Source organism: Monodelphis domestica, chromosome 4, assembly GCF_027887165.1.
Source record: "Monodelphis domestica isolate mMonDom1 chromosome 4, mMonDom1.pri, whole genome shotgun sequence".
Lineage (NCBI taxonomy): Eukaryota > Metazoa > Chordata > Mammalia > Didelphimorphia > Didelphidae > Monodelphis > Monodelphis domestica.
In genome coordinates, this window is record NC_077230.1 from 284,577,827 (window position 1) to 284,599,041 (window position 21,215).

At 37.2% G+C, this 21,215-nt stretch overlaps 1 protein-coding gene across 6 annotated transcripts in view; it reads right to left on the reverse strand.

Annotated features, from left to right (window-relative positions):
- Positions 1–21,215, reverse strand: part of OPCML (opioid binding protein/cell adhesion molecule like) — a 1,618,997-nt gene that overhangs the window by 42,243 nt on the left and 1,555,539 nt on the right. For 4 of the 6 annotated variants that reach the window (XM_056825126.1, XM_056825125.1, XM_001365935.3 and 1 more), the window contains 2 exons: positions 4,597–4,734; positions 3,677–3,797 (listed from right to left, as the gene is read on the reverse strand). In XM_056825126.1, coding sequence (XP_056681104.1) covers positions 3,677–3,797; positions 4,597–4,734 — 259 coding nt within the window. The remainder of the gene's footprint in view (positions 1–3,676; positions 3,798–4,596; positions 4,735–21,215) is intronic. The other 2 variants (XM_056825127.1, XM_056825124.1) reach the window with 1 other exon arrangement.

Here is a 21,215-nt window from a genome sequence, read left to right on the forward strand (position 1 = left end):
CAAACTGACTTGTAATCTTAAACCTTTTCCTTTCTCAGTTCCTCTTCTTGCACTCACTGAGATCTGACTCCCTCTTGGTGACAGTTTTCCTGATTACTTTTTCCAGTATTGGTACTCCTTTCTCTTCATTGGTACTTCCAAACACTCTCTCTGCCACCATCATTAAATAATCTTTCTTCCTTTGAGATTCATTCAATTAATATTTATCATCCAATCAATACTCTGGTGATTGTTTTCCACAGGCTCCAGGACATTCTCCTTCCTTCCTGAATAAGTTCTATGCCTGGATCTCTAAGTTTTCTACTCTTTCCCAACTCTCTTCATAGGAAGGAAATTCAACATGCATATTGAAATTGCTGCTAACATCACAACTCTCCAGTTTCTCAACTTACTATTTCCTATAATTACCACCTCCATGTCTTCATAGCTATACATCAGAGATGGTCATACCCTCGATATTGCCATCAGTACCTACTAAATGTTACATATCTAAAATTCCTTTATCTAATTGTCTGTTGACATTCTACTTCTCCCTGTGTTTTGCAACTCTAATCCTTCCTCTTCATCCTAGCTGAAATTTCTAACCTTTTCACCCCTCAATTCTTTTCCTCCTCATCACTTCTATCCTGGCTATGTTCTTCTCCTTTCCCTATCTTGACCCCTTGGTAAAATAGTTTAATATAAGGTTGTCCTCTTCTTCTAAGTCTCTGGCCTCTTTATTCTGTCAAAAATCTTGCCTTGGATTAGTCCCACCATTCATTGCCTGCACTCTTACTCACAAGTGTTGGCTAACAAAGTTGGGGATGTTCATGAAACCTGTTGACGGAACCCTACATATATTTGTTATGGACCCTCACTGTGGCAAGGCATATCTTTTACAACTTGCCAGACCAATTCAGTCTTCCATTCACCATACATTTTTTTCCTCATTAAGCTTCCCAAGACTCTCTCTATCCCCAACTTTCATCTGAAAACTTTGCTTCATATTTCACTTAAAAAAATTGAAGCCTTTTGTGGAAAATTATTCTCCCTTATTCATCTCAAATCACCAAAATGTCTTCTCCCACTACAAAGCCATTTGAATTCCTTCTTCCATTTCACATTGTAAACCTTGAAATTTCTTAGACTTGTGAATGTTGGAAATTTCACCATTGGAAAGTTTCCTACTTGGAAAAAATTTCCTACTGATAGTAAGAACTCTATTGGAATGTGAACCCCCTTGGCATGGGAGGATCCTTCTCCTCCCTACTTGGGACTGCTTTAGGACAGAAACCTTTTGCTGAACAATGGAAAGGGCTTTGACCTATGCTTAAGCATAGAACAGGAAGTTCTTTGAGTCATGATTGATTTTAGAATTGATACAATAGAGATACTTGGAATGACAGAACCAGGTCTTGGAAAATACAATTTCCACCCTACTTAGAGTAATAGGATTTAGGAAGGGCTGCAGCAAAGGATCAAGATTTAATTATTTGAGAATATGACCTTCAACAGACATGTGCAAAGCCACAGACCTCTGGGCGGTCCTGGGTTAAACTAGAACCAACATTGGCACAGGGGAGACTGATTGGTAGATGTGAGAACTGAGGGGAGGGAACTTAGATGGTTTCCTTAAAGATAGCGGGGTCTGAGGTGAGGGTTCGAGAGGTTTTGCTCTGAGAGGTTGTGCTTTGAGAAGTTTTGCTCTGAAGGAGGCTGGAGGTGGAGGCCGCTAAGACTGTTTCTCCATTTTGGTCACGTGAGTGATAGGGACTGATCTCTTTTCTTTGCCTCAGCTATCTAAGGTCTTGGGCCTTTTGGCCCAGCCTAAACAGAGGGGGTATTTAAGCCCTATTCCCTTCTCCCCCCCCCCCTCTCTCTCTCTTTCTAATACCTTTCTTCCTCCTGTTTGTAATTAAAAACTCCATAAAAGGTTGACTGCTGACTTGAGTTTTCCTTTAGGAATTACATAGCTGAATTCCTTGGTGACCTTAAATTAATATATATCAGTCTTTTAAAGTGATTTCCTTGTCACAACATGAAGAGGTGACCCTTTTCCTTGCTAAGGAAAGCCTCTTCAACAGATTGCCTCTATCATCCCTTCTTCTCACTAATCTTCCATTGATCTTTTCTATTGGTTGACTTCCTTCATCCTCAAATATGCAAACAATTTCCCTGTCCTCAAAAAAATAAAACAACTCATTTTATTCATCCTTCCCTGCTAGCTATTCGCATCTCTCTTTTATTTCATTTCTTGATTCCTCTAGAAGGTTGTCTATAATTGATCCTTTCATTTGCCTTCATTTCATTTTCTTCTTCTGTCTTTAAAGTCTGGCTTCTAATCTCATCTGATCTTTCCAAAGTCAAAAATAATCTCTGCATTGACAAAACTGATATCTTTTCCTCAGTTGGCATCATTTTAAACTCTTCTCTGCCTCCTTTGGAACTGTTAATCACTCTGTTCTCCTTGATACTGCCTTCTTTCCAGGTTTTGGGGACAGTCTCTCCCCTGATTTGTCTTTCATTGTCTGACCAGTCATTTTCTGTCTCATTTAGTGGATCTTCATCCAGGACACAATGCTAGCTGTGCATAATACCTGGACTATTGTAATAACCTGATGGTTGGTTGATCTCCCTGCTTTAAGTCTTTCCCCACTACAATCCATTCTTCACTCAGCTGTCAAATTTTTCTTCCTAAAGGATCAATTCTGCCCATGTTACACACCACCTCCCCCCATTCAATCAACTTCAATTTCTCTCTATTACCTTCAAGATGAAATATAAATCCTCTTTTTGGCTTATAAAGCTCTTCATCACCTGGACTCTTTCTATTTTTCCAGTCTTTTCACACCTTGCTCCCTCCAATATACTCTGTGATCTAGTAATACTGGACTCCTTGATTTTCCTCACACATGACACTATTTCTCTAGACTGAGAATTTTCATTGATTTCTCTGATGTGTGGAATTCTCTTTCTCCTTATCTCTCCATCCTAGTTACTCTGACCTTTAAAACTTGGCTAAAATCCAACCTTCTGTAAGAACCTTTGCCTAATCTTCTTTAATATTCATACCATCCTTTTGAGACTACCTCCAATTTAACACACACACACACACACACACACACATATATATATATATATATATATTTTTTTTTAATCCATAGTCCTTTGCATGTAGTCTTTCTCCTTTTAGACTATAAACTCCTTGAGAAGAGGCACTGTTTTGTTTTTGTTTTCTAGCTTTCTTTTTGCTCATTTGTTTGTTTTTTTTTGCATCCTCAGGGCACAGTGTCTGACACACTAAAGGCATTTAATAAAAAGCAAGATGACTGACTACTTGAAAACCAAGTAGATTAAATGACTTATCCAGGGTCACAAAGCTAAATGTCAGAGATATAATTAAATCCCAGGGCCTAAGGCATTCTCTCCCTAAAGGCAGGGATATTTGTATAGAATAAGAGATTTCTGAACAAAGTCCTCTAAAATGGACTGTGAAACAAATATCCTAGCACATCAGTTCCAGCAAATTCTTTCCAGTCTGACAAGAAGATGCATTTGTGGGAAATACTACCATCAAAAGCATTTTTGCTTTCTTTCTGATTACCCCCACTGGTAAACAAAAAGACTTGCACTCAACAAAGATGTGTTGATCTATCAGTTCAGCTTCAAAGTAGCCCCATATCTTATTTATGGGTACCTGGTTTCTTCCTTGAACCACTGGAATTCAGCCAGTGGGACAGCAGAAGCTTCACACCTAAGGATGCCTTTCTGACCCAGTGAAACCCCAGTGTTCTTGGCATTTGAGATATAGGGTGGATCTGCAAAGTAAACACAATTAGATCATAAAGAGTTGGTGAGGAAGTACTTCCTTGATGCCAGTGAGTTTTCTTTTTCTTTTTTTTTAAACCCTTACCTTCTGTCTTGGAGTCAATGCTGTATATTAGCTCCAAGGCAGAAGAGTGGTAAGGGCTAGGCAATGGGGGTCAAGTGACTTGCCCAGGGTCATACAGCTGGGAAGTGTCTGAGTCCAGATTTGAACCTAGGACCTCCCGTCTCTAGGGCTAGCTCTCAATCCACTGAACTACCCAGCTGCCCTTCCTCCTCCCCCTGTGAGTTTTCTTGAATATAACATCCCAAAGAAAAATTTCCCAATTATAGGTATTGCATTTACTCATGCCTACTTTATGTATTCTTCCCAAATCTATACTGCTTCTATGAGATTTGTATGGGATACAATTCTGTATCCACAGGTGCAAAACAACCCACATGAAAGCTCAGTAGGAATTAAAATTTACAAAATTACATTTTGATTTCAAGAGAAGAGTACAAACAGAGCTGAATATGGGAGTATGCCTCTAGATAGGATATTTGACTTAAGATATTCCTTGGGTCATTCAGTAATTTGGATAGAATGAGACCCCTTTTTCCCTTGCTTCTTTTCCCATTTTTTTGGTACATTTAACATGTGTACCCACATTCTCTCTCTCTCTCTCTCTCTCTCTCTCTCTCTCTCTCTCTCTCTCTCTCTCTCTCTCTCTCTCTCTCTCTCTCTCTCTCTCTCTCTCTCTCTCTCTCTCTCTCTCTCTCCCTCAAAGGAAGCCCCGAATGGCAACTCACAGTTTACGGTGATTTTTACTTTCCGCACATCTGGGGCAGCAACGTCATTCAAGGCGCTGCATTCGTACTCCCCAGACTGGTCCCGTGTGATACCAGAGATCTCCAGATACTCATCCTCACTCACGAAGCCTTGACCTTCTAGAAAGAAAAACCAACTGAGTAAACAGTCTACTAATTGGGGGCAGAAAGCAAGAATAATCAATCAAAAGGCATCTATTAAATACTACTATATTCCAGGCACTGTACCAAGAGTTGAAGGATACAAAGACAAGAGCAAACAATCTCTGCTCTTAAGAAGCTTACATTCTAAGTGAGAGAAAATATATGCATATATATGTTCCTGCAAAGCCAATAGGAATTCAATAGTAGGTCATAATGTTGAAAATGAAGTACTAGATGAGTGGGGGTTAAGGGAGATTGGATCAGGAAAGACCTTGTACAGAGGTAGGAAGAGACTGAAAAAAAAAAAAACAAAAACAGGTTTCCAGCAGGCAGAAAGATGGAGATTGAACATTCCAGGCATAGTGAACAGCTAGAGAAACAGCACAGAACTGAGAGATGGTGAGACTTTTGTGAGGAACATCAGATAGGCCATGGCTAGACAACAGAGAGCATCAGGGACATAGTGAGAAAAGTAACAAGAGGTTATTGGAAAATAAAACAAAATGTCATGGATTTCAAAAACATCAGAGAAGATATAATAATGGATAATGTAAGATGTAATAATGGATGTCCTATACATGGGATTCATGCACTTTTTGAAAATATTTATAGCCATTTATGTCTGAAACCCATAAGGGAAAAATTTTATTCACAAAAAAAAAAATACATGACTTCTGATTTTTTTTTTCACTAAGTAGAAAGTCTTCTTAGAAACAGAGGACAGTGATGACTATATAATACTAAGCAAAGACTTAAATGAATGGATAAATGAAAAAATCAAAATTGAGCATTGCAATATAAATTAAAAGTTTTCTTTTCTTTTCCAAGATATCTTATTTTCCAAATTACATGTGATAATAATTTTCCATATAACATTTTCTGAAGTTATAAGAGCCAAATGATCTCCCTCCCTCCCTCCATTCCTTCTTATTTCCTGGAGATGAGAAGCAATTTGAACTGGGCTACACATGTATTATCATGCAAAACATACTTCCATAGTTCATTGTTATAAAAGAATTCTCTTATAAAACCAAAACCCCCAAATAAAAACACAAATAAACTAAAGTGAAAAATAGTATGCTTTGTTCTGCATTCCAGCTCCAGCAGTTCTTAATCTGGAGGTGGATAGTACTCTTTGTCATTAGTCCTTCAGAATTGTCTTGGATCATTGTATTTTTGAGTATAGTGTAGCAAAATCTTTCACAGTTAATCATAGTACAATATTATGATTACTGTGTACAATGTTCTTCTGGTTCTGAATGAGAAAAGTTTTAATTATAAACTACACAGGACAGCAAAGTGGGCCTGGACATGGGAAGTCAAAGACTCAAATCTGGGTTCATATACCTCCTAGCTTTGTGATTTAGTCATTTAACACACATTGCCTAGCCCTTACCACTCTTCTGTGAAGAGAACCAATAGTGTTCATTTTAAGATGAAAGGTAAGGGTTCAAAAGAAAAAAATAGTAAGCTACACATGATGAAGCAGGAAATGGATAATGAACTCTGAGTTCTGGAACAATATACAACAACCCTCCACACCCTCAGAATAATCCCTATGGATCCCAAAAATCTGAGGCTGCAATTGGTTGTTTTACTTTTGGAGATTTGAAAGATAATCAAAAGCCATTCATTATTAGAAGCTCTAAAGGTTCAAGACATCATCTCTTCCCATCTTTTATACTTCGTTTATAAAATTCTAGACTAGGGGAACACAAGAATTAACTTATTGCCTATATGTTGAGTATCACCAAATAAAAACTATTTAAAAAACGTTTCCAAAATAAATGCTAAGATTTAATATTTCTTCTAGGTTTGCTGCTTGTTTTCTTTGACGTCCTGGACACATGATTTGGTAAATGCTTACATGAATAGTGCCAGCAAGATTTTTCATATACCTGGGAAAACTTCTTCTGAACATGTAGTTGTTTATACAGCCAAGATTAGAGTCTATCTTCAGGTGAATGTGAGATGAGAGATAATCTTTCTCCTCCTCCTCATTATAGCTAGCATTTACACAAACCCTTTAAAGTTTGCAATGGACTTTACAAATATTATCTCATTTTATCCTCATAGTAACCCTGGGAGGTATTATCTCACTTTTATAGATTAGGAAATGAAGACAGACAGAGATAAGATATGCTTTGGTTTCTTTGATCTACCCTTAAATTAATGCATAACAAGTAGTTAGTCTATACAGTCTTCTACTGCTCCCAGCTCCTTTATCTTTGCTACCTTTCCTTATATCACCTTCTACTGTCCCAAGTAATATAACCAATGTCAAGACACTGCCCATTCTACACTCCTAAAGGCTGGGTTTAGCTTTTTTTCTGAAGAAAACTTGGTTTCCAAAGTGATATCCACTGCAGATCTTAAAAGACTTATAAATCTAAACATTCTTAGGAAAAAAGCACAAAAGCAAAGGCAATAAAATCAAGTGTTTTCTCCCATAATAATTCCCTCTTCTCTTATCCCACAGTCATTGTCTTGTATAGATCCATCCTTTTATTTTTTTAAATTCTTTTTCATTCATTCATTCATTCATTCATTCATTCATTCATTCATTCATTCTATTGTTTATTTTAAAGGTTCCAAGTATTTCCTTCCCTCCACTTCCTTCACTAGAGAAGGCATCATTATATGACAAAAAAATGTATATATAAAACTATATCTTGCTTGTTTCTATTTGTCAGTTCTTTCTCTGGAGATGGATATATAAAAATTATTCTTCTAATAATATTTCTGTTGCTATATTTTATGTTCTCTTGGTTCTGCTCATTTTCTTACTCATAATTTCATAAAGGTCTTTCCATGTTGTTGTTTTTAAATAACCTGCTTATAATTTCTTATGGCATCATAATATTCCATCAAAATTAGGTGCTGCAACTTGTTTAGCCATTCCCCATTTGATGGGTATCCCTCAATTTCCAGTTTTTTTGCCACCAAAAAGGGAGCTGCTATAAATATTTTAGAATAACAACATTCTTTTCCTTTTTTTCCTAGGCCCTTTAAGGAAAAGGCTTAAAAAGACCAGCTTTTCCATGAAGCATTCCCTTCTTTTGATAAATAGTAATGATATTTAGAGGTCACATCCCCCCTCCCATTGCATTTTCCACTTCTCTTATGCAAAAATACAAAGAATTTTTTACTTTCTCAGTGTAGAGAATCCCTACAAGTGAACCTTTTCTACAAAGATAGAAGACAATGCCTTTATGGCTCAGCAGATAAATCCTAGAAAATTGTCTGAGGTACAAAGAAAATAAATGACTTGACTAAGGTCACAAAACCAGAAGCTTTGAGAGGCAGGATATGAATTCATCTTTTTCTTTTTTTAAACTCAAGACTGAAATTATTGCCAATAAAAAATGTGGACTCCACTGTGCTTCTAATATCACATTTTCTTTAGTTCAGGAAGTTAGGTATACAGTGGGAAGAGTTCTGGATTTCTACTCAGTATGACTTGGAGTTCAAATGCTGCCTCTGACTCTAGGTTTATGATTTTGGGCAAGCCGTTTACTTTCCTCAAACTCAGTTTCCTAATCTATAAAATGGAGACAATAATAACACCCACCACAAAGGGTTGTTATAAGGATCAATGTATACAAAATTCTTTGCAAAAGCTCTTAAAGAGCTATGTAAATACTAGCTTATAGTTATTATTATTAAATTAGGATCATTTTATGCAAGCTATAGCCCCTGTTATACTTTAAGTCCCCTGTGAGCAGAGATAAGACTTTAATTTCTTAATTCCCTTGCTTTCCTTTCCTGAATACTCCCTACTTCCTCCAAATCTCAACAATATTTATTTAATTTTTGTTCAATGTTGTTGGAAACGAACTAAATTTATTTTATCAGCTCATTTCACTTCCCTGCAAATATTGTATTGTGTATATGTGTATGTGCACATGTGGTTTTATATGTGTGTGTGTATGTATGTGAGTATGTGTGTGTGTATATGTGTGTGTGTGTGTGTGTGTGTGTGTATTTTTAGGGTCTGCTCAAAACAATGCTTCATTACTTTTCCAAAATATACTATGGGGCATTTACCACAAGTAATTAAAAACAAACTGCATTTAGCCAAATAAATGAGCACCCTACTGTGGGGCTTGGCAGGAGCCTCAGGCTGGGTCACAGGTTTCCCTTCTTACTCAAAGAGAACAAGAAGCCCTCCTAGGTCATATCACAGAGTATGCACTAGCCAGATGTTTTGAGATCCCCCCCGAGAAAGGAACAGCCATGAACACCATCCATCTGGAAGATGTTTATTCCCCCCAGTGGGCAGGGATTTGGATTTATGCCCCAAACTACCAAGCGTCACCCCAAGAAAGATAGATGCTGCTTGCTGAGCTGGGAGTGTGTTTTATTTGTGGCATTTATATCAGTGGGACAGAGCCCGGGCACCTAGCAGTAAATAACTGGCCTACATGGCTTCCCCCTGGAATGTGGGATTTTATCACTGTCATCTGTTATGCCCTTTTCCTAGGAGCCTTATGTGACAAAAGGAGAGCAGGAAAATTCAGTAGGAGGATTTCAGTTTCTTCCTTTCCTATAATGGAGAACCACTTTGTTTCTTGGGCAGTCAAAAGGATTTGTTGAGTAGAATGTCAACTCTTTGAGGGCAGGGACATCTTGTTGTATCCCCTAGAGACTAGAATAATGGCTTGCATTTAACAAGTGTTTGGTGTATTTTATTAAGGACTCATCATTTAACTATAGTTCTAGAATCATAGAACTATGGAATGTCAGAGCTGGAAGGGACTTTAAAAATTATTTAATTAATTGCTTTAGAATATTTTTCCGTGGTTACATGATTCATGTTCTTTCCCTCCCTTCCTCTTACTCCCTTCCTGTAGCCAAAGAGCAATTCCACTGGCTTTTGCATGTGTCATCGATCAAGACCCATTTCCATATTATTAATATTCATTATTAATATTTGTATTAGGGTGATCATTTAGAGTCTACTTTCCCAGTCATAGCCCCATCGACCCATGTGATCAAGCAGTTGTTTTTCTTCTGTGTTTCTACTCCCACCGTTCTTTCTCTGGATGTGGATAGCTTTCTTTCTCCTAAGTCCTGAAAGGGGTTTTAGATATCATTCAGGGCTTCCCCTCTAGAACAGGATCCTGAGGATTTACTTTCTGGACAGACCTGGAAGTGGTAGCTTCCTCCTCTGTCCCTTTTATTTTCATTTTTTTCTAATTCTTTATTGAAGTTACATAGAGAAATTTCTTGTGCTTAATAACTAGGCAATGATGGGACCTGGAAAAGTCCAGGAAAGAAGGGTGGTGTTTACCCCCAGCCTCAAAAAGCCTCAGTGCTAACTACTTGGGAAATATATACCTTCAAATAAGGAAGAACTGAGTAGAATTCAGCTGCTCTAAGGACTAGAAGAAAGAGTGGGGATGGTTGGTTGAGACAGCACATTAGAAGTTTGCATAACTGGAAATGTGTGAGATAGCTACAAAGTAATATTGTTTCTAGTTATCTCATTTTAACAGTTGTCATACTTTTTGGAGAGGCCCCAAATGTAGGGCAGAGTGACAGTGATCAGATAGAAGTAAAGGGATAGTTGAGGACTTCCTTGGCTAAGAATAAGAGGTCTAGGGCTTTGGGAAGTAGAGGGGGTACATTGCATCATCGTAATGGATTTCAGGCTGGGAAACAACTTAAGTCTAGTCAAGAAGCTTTTATTATTAAATTCATACTCTGTGCTGGGCACTGCTAAGCTTTAGAAGGGAATTTAGAGACTAATGAATCTATTTTATATATGAAGCAACTGAGACACACAAAACTTAAGTGATTTGCCTAGGATTATATACCTTGTAAGTATCTGAGTCAGGATTTGAATCCACATCTTCTTGACTTCAAATCTAGTACTCTATCCATTATTCCATGCTACCTCTTTTAATGTTAATCTCATAGTTTTAGAGTTGTCTAGACCTCTGAAGGGTTCCTTTTTTTTTTTTTTGCCCAAATTCGTATTGCCAGTATGTGTCAGGGGTGGCACTTGAACTCAGGTTTTCCTGATTCCATGTCCAATACTCTTTCAACTATGCCATGTGTATCCTTCCATAGCAGAAGAAAGTGGTGAGGGCTATAGAAGAATTCCTGTATCAAGTTGAAGAGTTCCTAGTTCAAGCCAGGAACTAAAGGAATTGGCCATGAGGAATGATGGGGCAAAAAGTTATAGTATGGAATATATTTGGACCTTGCCCTTTTCTGGCATAGTGAAACAAGGGCGATTCATGAGGTGGGACTGACTTCTTCACAGTTCTGATTTGTTTCTCTCTTGGCTGGGGAGGGAGAAGAGGGAATGTTACCTGCTCTCCTGGAGGGAGATGTGATGGTTTTTCTAATTTTCTAATTGTGGATCAAGAGATAGGTTCCCAGGGAAGGCGGGGATACCATTGGGCCAATGCAAAGGATCTCTGCACTCTTGTCTTGTCTTTTCCATGTTGAATGTAGTAACCTAGCTATATGTTCCTAGGGGTGGTTAGTTTGGTTCTTTGCAGAGGGATTGAAAGCACTGAACTTAGACTGAAGCAGATGCCCAAATTCTTTGGGGAGAGGTAACTGTGAACCATCTAGATTACTTTCAGGGGAAGCCCTTATGTTCAGAATGAGTTTGTCCATCAGAGAAAAGGAAGCATCCCAATTATAGCACATTTTACAAAAATAAGAAAATTGAGGCTAAGAAAGGGAAAATGAATTGGATAGACACATTCAGATGATTAATGGCAGAGCTAGTGCTAAAAAAGCCGGATTGTCTGAAATTCATTACGGTGTACTTTTCAGTCTATGTCTGGGGACTCTTCTTACTAAAGGCCATGGGCTATCCTTTTGGTTTTATGTGATTGCTAGGATTTGGGACCCCTAGGGGCTGCTTCTTGGTTTTCCATTGACTGTGTCTTTTTGTAAGCCAGGTTTATGATCTGTAAAATGGGTATGGGATACCCCAACCCCCTTCCATCATGTATACAGAGAAAAGGCCTATATTCTATTTTGAAATTGTTGAGTCTTTATGAAATATTTGAATGGAAGAGGGGACCTAGGCTGCTAAATACCTGAAGTGATAGGAAGCTGCTGGGCTTAATCAAGCTTTCCTTGCCCTTGCTAGTTCTTGTTAAAATATAAAATGCTGATTTCATGCTGCAGAGAAAGGAGGAAAAGGGAATTTATTTTTTTTTTCCACCCTTTTGCTGACTGCCAAGAATTCAGAGTGGCTGATGAGGAGCTGGAGGATGGGAGGGAAGGACTGAAAGAAGGGTAAGCGGGGCAGAGGGAAAGAAAGAAAAGAAAGAAGTAAAATTTAGAGGAAAAGTGTTTGGGGAGAGGAAACAGAGGAAGGAAGTGGCTAGAGAAAAGGACTAGAGGACTTTGGACATGAATTTTAGGGTCACACTGGAAGGAGGGGTCTTGGCCTTTTTTTTTTTAAAAGATCCCCATATAAAGGGACCCTTTTGACAGCCTGTTGAAGCCTATGAATTTCTTCTCAGAATAATGATGGTGTCTACATTTGTAATAGAATAAAATAATCAGTTTTAATTAGAAGTTAGTGATAATAAAGGTGGAATTTTTCTCCATTCAAATTCATGGTAGCCCCTATATTAAGAGAAAAACCATCACAAGTCCTGAACCCTTTACTCTCTGGCAAAAACATATAGCCTCTGCCTTCACTCCTAGTCTGTCCACCAATTATGCTTTGTTAGAAAGGTGTCTTATAATGAGCCAATAAACCAGGGTCATTATGGACCTGCTCTATCCTCTCAGTTATCTCAATAAAAGATGATTGGAAGCAAAAGAAAATAGATTCAATGAGTCAGTGACAGAAATACATAAATAACCAGAGGCCTCCGAGGGAGATAAGCTCAACTGAGTACATTAAGGAGATTAGCATCTACAAGGATACAAATGGGGACTTTCAGAGGGTGTCTGTGTGACAGATGAAAGGCCATCCATCAGAAAATGAAGGGGGCGCACCAGGGCGCAACTGTCTGGGCCAGCTCGTAGGCAAGCTATATGCTTGGCATCAAGTGAGGGAGAGCCCTGGGCCTGTGGGCACTGCAGTAGCCCTTACTTTTGCCAGTCTGCTTCTTCTAGGATGGTGTCATGCCAAGGACTGGCAGGACCCAACGAGTCATAAGATGAGGGCATTGCTTCATCTTGCCAGTAGATATACAAAGACATTCTTGCAAAGTAAGAAGAGCTCCCTTGTGTGCCTTACCTCCTCCCTTCCTCACACCTTTGAAAGCTTATTACAGGAAAGGTGAAACACAGTGCTCTGTGGAAGGGAAGTAAAGAAACCTAAGTCATGACCCCTGCCCTTGGGGAACCTCTAATCGAGAGAAGCAAACACCTAATGCACTAAGCCTTGTAGGCTACTTGCTCTCAAGTCTCTCATGTAAGATTTGGAAGATGAAAAGAGGGAGACTAAGGTTTCCAGCAGCAGGGTCATTATAGAACAAGTTGAAGGGAAAGATGGAAATGATGGGTTTCTTCTTCCATTGTCCTTCTAATCATATCCATTACAAAGTCCTGTTAACTATTTATAATATCTCTTGGATTCAGCTCTTTCTTTTTTTCTTAGCCTTAGAATCAGAGAATGTTTTAGGAGGGGCCTTTGGAGGACATATCACACTATATCCTATCCAATGAGGAATCCTTCCTTGTGATAGCATCTCTGACTAAATTTATAGATCACAGTCAATATACAAGCATACTATTATGCATGTATTATAATCTAATTATAGAGAATACAATTACAAAAGAATGAAACAATCCCTATTCAGAAAAGAAATTAGATTCTAAGAGGGGTGACAACAAATCCTTGTAAAATTATGTACAGCATGCATGACTTTCTCTGAAGGCAGCCCCCCCTTTTAACAAGAATGCAAAGAATGGGATAATTCAGTCTTGGCTTCAATACTTCCAATAATGGGTGCCCTAATTTTGGTGAAGCTCCATTTTTTTTTATTGTTAAGTAAAACAAACTTCTATATTGGTCATTGTTATAAAAGCATACTCATACAAAACCCAAACCTGAAAATAAAACCAAAGAAACACTGATGTCAAAGATGGAGTTCTTTCTCTGGAGGTGGATAGCATTCCACCTCCCAAGTCTTTCAGGATTGTTTCAGATCATTGCATGGCTGAGAGTAGCCAAGTTTTCACAGATAATAATGATCCAATATGAGGTCTAATTTTTCAAAGTTTGTTTTTTGTTTTTTCTTTTATTTAAATTTGTTTGTTATATTAAAATACCCACATACCTCCCTTTCTCCCTTCCCTCCATTAGAGAAAACCTCATTTGACAAAAAGATATATTTATATATAAAGCCATGTATTACTTATTTCTATTTTTCAGTTCTTTTTTTGCAGGTAGACATATACAAGTAATTTTTCAAGCAATATTTATGTTGCTATATACAACACTCTCTTGGTTCTGCTCATTTTACTCTTTATAATATCATGTAGGTTTTTCCATTTTTTTCCCCAAAATTAACCTGTTCATCATTTCTTAAGGCATAGTAGTATTCTATCATAGTCATATGTCACAACTTGTTCAGCCATTCCCCAGTTGATGTTCTTAGATTTTTATTTTCTGGGTTGTACTTTATTTTTTAAAAATAGCTTTTATCTTCTGGATGTCCTCTAGCCCAAACTTTCTTTCCCCCATGGAAGACTTGATGTAATTGTGTCCCAGTTAGTCTCTCTACAATTGGCTTTACTCTCCTGCAAATCATATAACATATACCCATTAGAAACATTTGGTTCAAAAACCAGTTTCAGTAGGATGCTGTTTTCTTCAACTACATAGAGTTGCTTCCTATTGCCTATTGTCATAAATAATAATAATAATAATAGCTAGCATTTATATATCATTTTAAATTCTGCAAAGTATTTTAAGTATATTTATCCTATTGAATAAATCTAGATATCTCTGCCTGGCCTTCAAGATCCCTTCACTAGTTCCTCTGGTTCATCACCATTACTTATTATTCTATAACTTACACCCATTGGCAAATTTTCCTTCTGATCTCTTCAGTGATTGGCTCTTTTTGCCCCCTTTCTCACTGGTGAGGTCCTTTGAGGAATGCAAGTGACGGGGTCTACTTGAGGCCATGAACTGTAATAAATGCTTTATAAGGATCTCATTTGATCCACATATCAACCCAGTGAAGAAGGTATTATTATTACCCCAATTTTACTTGAGAAACCTGAGGCAGGTAGAGGTCAAATGATTTGTCCAGGGGACATACATGTAATAAGTATCTGAGGCTGTATTTGAACTCAAGTCTTCCTGACTCTTCAATACTCTATCTACTATGCTATCAACCTGCCTCAAATGAGATAATATTCAGTTGAGATGAGATAATATCTATAATGTCTTCCTATCTCCTTTTTCAAACAATCCATTACACCTCAAAAATAATCTTAAAATATTTTGAAATTATCTTTTACCCCACACTGACTGCTCCTTTGTTCAGTTTTGGGAATGGTTTATATCATCCCTTAATGATGTTCTGAAATCATTTATTTTTCTAGTATTTATATCTTTATTGATGGCATACTTTATTCCTGTCATTTGCACTGTTTCTTAAAACTTTTGATAAATATCTCCACTATTTGTTGAGAAGCTAACCCTGCAGAAAGGAGGTAAGTGCTCTAGAATATTCCACAATGTTTAACACTCTCTTCACATATTTTTATATTTAATATTCCTTTTATAAAAATGTCAGTTCCAAATTTTCTCCCTATTTCCAGACCCTCATCCACTCACTGAGAAAGCAAGCAATATACCTAATACCCATTTTTCATATTAGCCATGTTGAAAAACAACAAGAAAAATAAAGTTTTTAAAAAGCATGCTTTAATCTGCACTCAAGAGTTCATTAATTTTCTCTCTTGAGGTAGATAACATTTTTCATCATGAGTCTTTTGGGATTGTTGTTTAGCATCCTCTTTAAAGGTATAGGCTTCTCTCTTCCCCCATATTCAGAGAGATTTCAGTATTAGCACTTGGAGAGATGATTTTAACAATTTTTGATGACCTAGATTAAAACCATAGTGACCATGTGAGGATTTACATACACAGTACTTACCATTGGCTTTAATTATAATCCTTTAACATTTAAGAACAGAAACATTGTAACGAATTAATACAGAGCAAGTAGCTATTGGAGCAGCAAAGGGGCACCTGGAGTCTAGAAGATGGGAGTTCAAATCCTGCATCAGACAAGTATTATATGTATTACCTTGGGGAAATCACATAATCTCTTTCAACCTCAGTTTCCTTATTTGTAAAATGGGCATAATTATCAGCATTGCTGTGAGGATCAAATAATAATAATAATAATAATAATAATAATAATAATACCTATCATTTATATAGCGCTTTAACTTTATTTTAAAAGAACTATGTAAATAACAGATATTATTATTCATCCTATTCCTTTTATTTATTTCCATTCATTCTTTTTAAACTATCTCTTATTATTAAGCCTCAAACTGAATCACTTATTTAGTTGAATTTTCTCTGTCTTCTAAATAAATAAAAATAAAAAGGATAAAAAGAACCTTTCCTACATATTAATTTATATTTAATTTAAACCTTAACTTCTAAACATATATATATATATATATATATATTAAAAACCTTACCTTCCATCTTAAAGGCAAGGCAGAAGAGTGGTAAGGGCTAGGCAATGGGGGTCTGGTGACTTGCCCAAGGTCACACAGCTGGGAAGTGTCTGAGGCCAGATTTGAACCTAGGTCTAGCTCTCAATCCACTGAGCCACCCAGCTGCCCTCTATAAGTATTCTTAAACATAATTATTTAAGCATATGATTTTATGCTACCACTATGCTGGAAGTTTCATGAAGGAAATGACTAGATCTCCTATTTTTCTGGGTTTTTTTGGCTATAGCTACCCAATGTTTACACAGTATTCCTTATAGAGAGGGTACTTTGGGAAATACCATTGACTGACTTGGGCTAGTGCCATTTAGCTATCAGCTTCTGATTTGGTTCCCTGTGTCCCATTCAATAAACTAGTTCTTGATTTTTGTTTTTGAAGGGGATGCATTTTGTGATTGTTTTTTTTTTTTCCCCAGTAGCTCTATGTCACGATGGATTAGACCTGAAGTCAGGAAGGCCTGAGTTCAAATTTGAACTCTGCTTACTAACTATGCAGCACTGAACTTGTTATTTAACCTCTCTCTGCCACAGTTTCCTCAGTTGTAAAATGAAGATAATAATAGCACTGACTTTCTGGGGATCAAATGAGATAATATTTGTAAAGTACTTAACATAGTGTGTGGTCCATAGTAGGTGTTATATAAATATTTATTCTCTTCCCAGTCAAAGATGATCTTTAATTCCCTTTGCTCTGGTAGCTTTGGCCAGTTACTTGGCACAGGCACAGCCAGCTTTGTCTATGATCAATGTCTCTTAGAAAATATTGCTTGTTAACTTCCTCTTTTGTGACTGGGATCCTTACTCCCATCTTTAACTCTCCCCCATCTTTCACAGCTATTTTTGAATTATGTGCTTCTCTTAACCTGTGAGACTCTCAGTCATATCTCCATTATTTTATCTTCTTTTCTCTCTCCCTCTGGCTAATAACCATAAATAGTTTATATTTATACTGGATTTTATGGTATGAAATCAATTCATACACACCATCTTTCCTGATCTTCATAATATTTTGGTAAAGTAGGTAGCACAAGTATTATTATTTCTGTATTTGTAAATGGAAAAACCAGGGCAAGGGAATGGAAGGGTAGAAATTCCTCTCTCAATATATTCTAACAGCCTATATCTCTCAATTGCCTGTCAGTCCAGAAAGTTACAAACCCTTCTTCAAAGATTTTTTAACACTTATTTATTATAAGAAATCTTCTATGAATTAGGCTTGAAATCTTTTAATTAATAAAATTTATTGACTTTTCCTCTCTTAAGTCGATTTCCTCCCTACTTCCTGAAATACCCACCATACTGTGCTACTGCCATAAAGTGAGGGCCATAGGTGAAATCCACTGTGGATTGGGTCTGACCCCACTCAGGACAGGAAGCAAGGAAAGGTTGTGACTAGAAGGTTCCCAGGAGGGACAAGCCAGGGACTTGGGATCAAGAAGTGTCGGAGTTGATTACTAAGAAAGAGTCACAGAGATGATGGTACAAAGGACTGGGTCAAAAATAGATGTGAGCACTAGGATGAAACAGAGTTTAAGGACCAAATAAAGAGGTTTTTATGTGTGCTCACATGGCATTATCTCTTCCTTACATGGGAACCTGGAACTCAGAGCTGAATGAATATAGTGGGTTTCCCAAGATACCACAATATCTACATTGTGCCAGTCCAGGTGAACCTCTGTTCTTCGCTCCAGGGCTCTTCTTACCTTTTACTCTTTTTAACTATCTCTCAATACTAAGCCCCAGATTGAAGCACCTGGATATTTTTGGATTCCTAGATTCCTGAACCAGTCTGGATCCTTGGGTCTGGGTTTTCTGCCACATTGGAATCTTGGTTACCTCCCTCTACTACTGTTGTTGTCATTAATTATCATGTGGATGTTCCATCCTAATGTCTCCATGCTCTAGGTAATAAAAGTGTTTTCTAGTGCTTTTTACAAGGGAAAAAGTTAACCTAAATGTAAAAAAACACATGTTAGGGTTAAAGTGATCATAAATATACACGTGGTAAATTTACTAAGCGAGCTTCATCAACATTTCCTAATCAACTTAAGATGCCTTTCTTTTGAGGGTCCCATCCTTATTTATTGTAAACTTGTATTATCTTCCTCAGAGCAACTCAGAACAAATGTTGAGATTCATCCACCAAGGTATACTAGATTCTATAGAGCCAGGTTCACTCTCAGTTAACTAGGAAGCTTCAGATGGAATGGGGAGCTTTCTTGGATATTCTACCCTTTTAAATAATATGATCAGTTCTTGTTATTGCTGTACTAATATATTTCCCCTCTCTCTGACCAAGCTTCCGGTAGTTAGGTGGCACAGTAGATAGAGCTCCAGGCCTGGAGTCAGGAAGATTCCTCTTAAATTAAAATCTGACCTCAGCTACTAACAGGATGATTCTGGGCAAATCACTCAACTCTGTTCACCTCAGTTTCCTCATTTACAAAAATGAACCAGAAAAGTGAATAACAAAGAATTCCAATAACTTTGCCAAGAAAATCCCCAAAAGGTAACACATGTAAAATCTATACCATATGACCTGCCATTTTGGGGAGGGGGAGGAGTGGAAGGGAGAGGACATAGATTGCAAAATGTCAGAAAACAGTTACTGAAAATTTTATCAACATGTAATCTAGAGGGGAAAAAAATAACAAGAAAACCCCCAAAGGGGCCAAAGAGTCAGACATGACTGAAAATGGCTAACTAAAGTAAACAAGGTTCAAAGACATGAATTTACACATGAAAATAGTTTAAAGTTTCACTGGTTTATAGATCTAGAACTCGGTCTTCTGATAGATCATTTAGTTCAATGTCTTCATGATTTACATTAGGAAACTAAACTCAGAACAGTTAAGTCACAGTTAAGTGATTTACCAAAAGTCACACAGGGAGTAGGTGTCAGAATCAGTATTTGATCCCAGGACTTGTGACTACAGTTCTTTCACCACAACAAGTAGAAAAATTAGACCTGAAAACAACCATCATTCCTTTAGTTAAAAAATACAATCCCTTTCCTTTAGGATCCTGAGATCATAACAATAGGAGGGATTTTCTGGGTTATTCAAATCACTTTACCAAGAATATTTAAGAACCTACTATGAGACTCCAAGAGATTGATGAAGAAATAAGTTTTAGCCACCACTATAGAAGAAACTAATAGAGTTTAAATGCAGATTGAAATCACTCTTCTTCACTTTATCTCTTTCATGAGTTTTATTTTTTCTTGCATAAGTGATGGGTCTTCTTTTATAACATGATGAACATAGAAATATGTATTATATGACAAAATATCAAGAAAGATTAATAAAACATGTATCAACATGTAAAAAATAAAATGAATTAAATAAAACTACTATGTGTAAGTCAGTGTGCTAGGCACTCTCGTCTACTCTGACCACATGGGGAATTGCTTTTACCATGTCCCAAACAGGTCCTTAGTTTTTCTTGACCACATACAGTGACAATTCAGTTCAGTGCAATTCAACATTAACTACTAAACATTTACTAAACATCTACTTTAAATCTGGCGATGTGCTAGGTGCTGGAGATACAAAGACAAAAAATGATCCAGTTCTTTCTTTTAAGGAATTTACCTTCTATTGGACTGAGAGCATACAAACTAATGTGGGAGCCATCTTATTGTTAGGCAGTCCTAACCATTAACACAGTGTTCTTTATATTTAATAAAAAAACATATCTAGTTCATATTCTTGTAAGTCTCCTCTAGAGTAGTTAGGTGGCTTAGTGGATAGAGAGCTAGCCCTAGAGACAAGAAGTCATGGGTTCAAATTATGCCTTAAACACTTCCTAGCTGTGTGACTTTGGGCAAACCACTTAAATCCAATTGCCTAGTGCTTATCATTCTTCTGTGTTGAAACCTAATGCAATTCTAAGAAAAAAGGTAAGGTTAAAAAAATGTTTCTCCTTCTTTAAGCCTTAGTTTCCTCATTTGTAAAACAAAGGTTTTGGCCCAGAGGACCTCTAAAGTCTTTTTCAATCTGAAATCCCATAAATCTTATGATCTGATGAATGAAGATAATCTCAAAGATGATTTTTCCTTTCTCCTTATAAATATGTAATGCCACAGTACAGTTCAATATGTAGAATATGCTTTTAAGGTTAAATGTATACACAAGTCATAGCTTCTGCCTTTAGCCCTGTCAATATATGACTCATAGCAGAACATGCCTAGGGGAATATAACTAAGAGAGGGGTGAATAGAAAGAGAAACAGAGGAAAGGAGAGATCAAGATTCAAGTGGCATATACAGAGAGGTTTAGTAAAAAAAATGTAAATGAGAGTAATGAGGAAGAGAAAGGAGAGAATGAGGATGGACAGGAAGGAGAAAACATGCATTTATTAAGCACCTGTGCTAAAAGCACTGTACTAAGCTCTTTACAAATATTACCTGATTTAAGCCTCACAACAACCCTAGGAGGTAGGTTGTATTATTATCCCAAATGTAAGTTAAGGAATCTGAGTCATATAAAAGTTAAGTGATTTAAGGGCTACATAGTAAGGACCTGTCTATGGCTGGATATGAATTCAGTTCTCCTTGACTCCAGGGCAGCTGGTGGTGAAGTGGATAGAAGACCAAGACAGGAGACAGGTTCAAATATGACCTCAGGTACTTCTTAGTTGTGTGACCCTGGGCAAGTCTCTTAACCCTGTTTGCCTCATTTTCTTATCTGCAAAATGAACTAGAGAAGGAAATGACAAACACTCTAGTACCTTTGCCAAAAAACTCTCAATCAGATCAT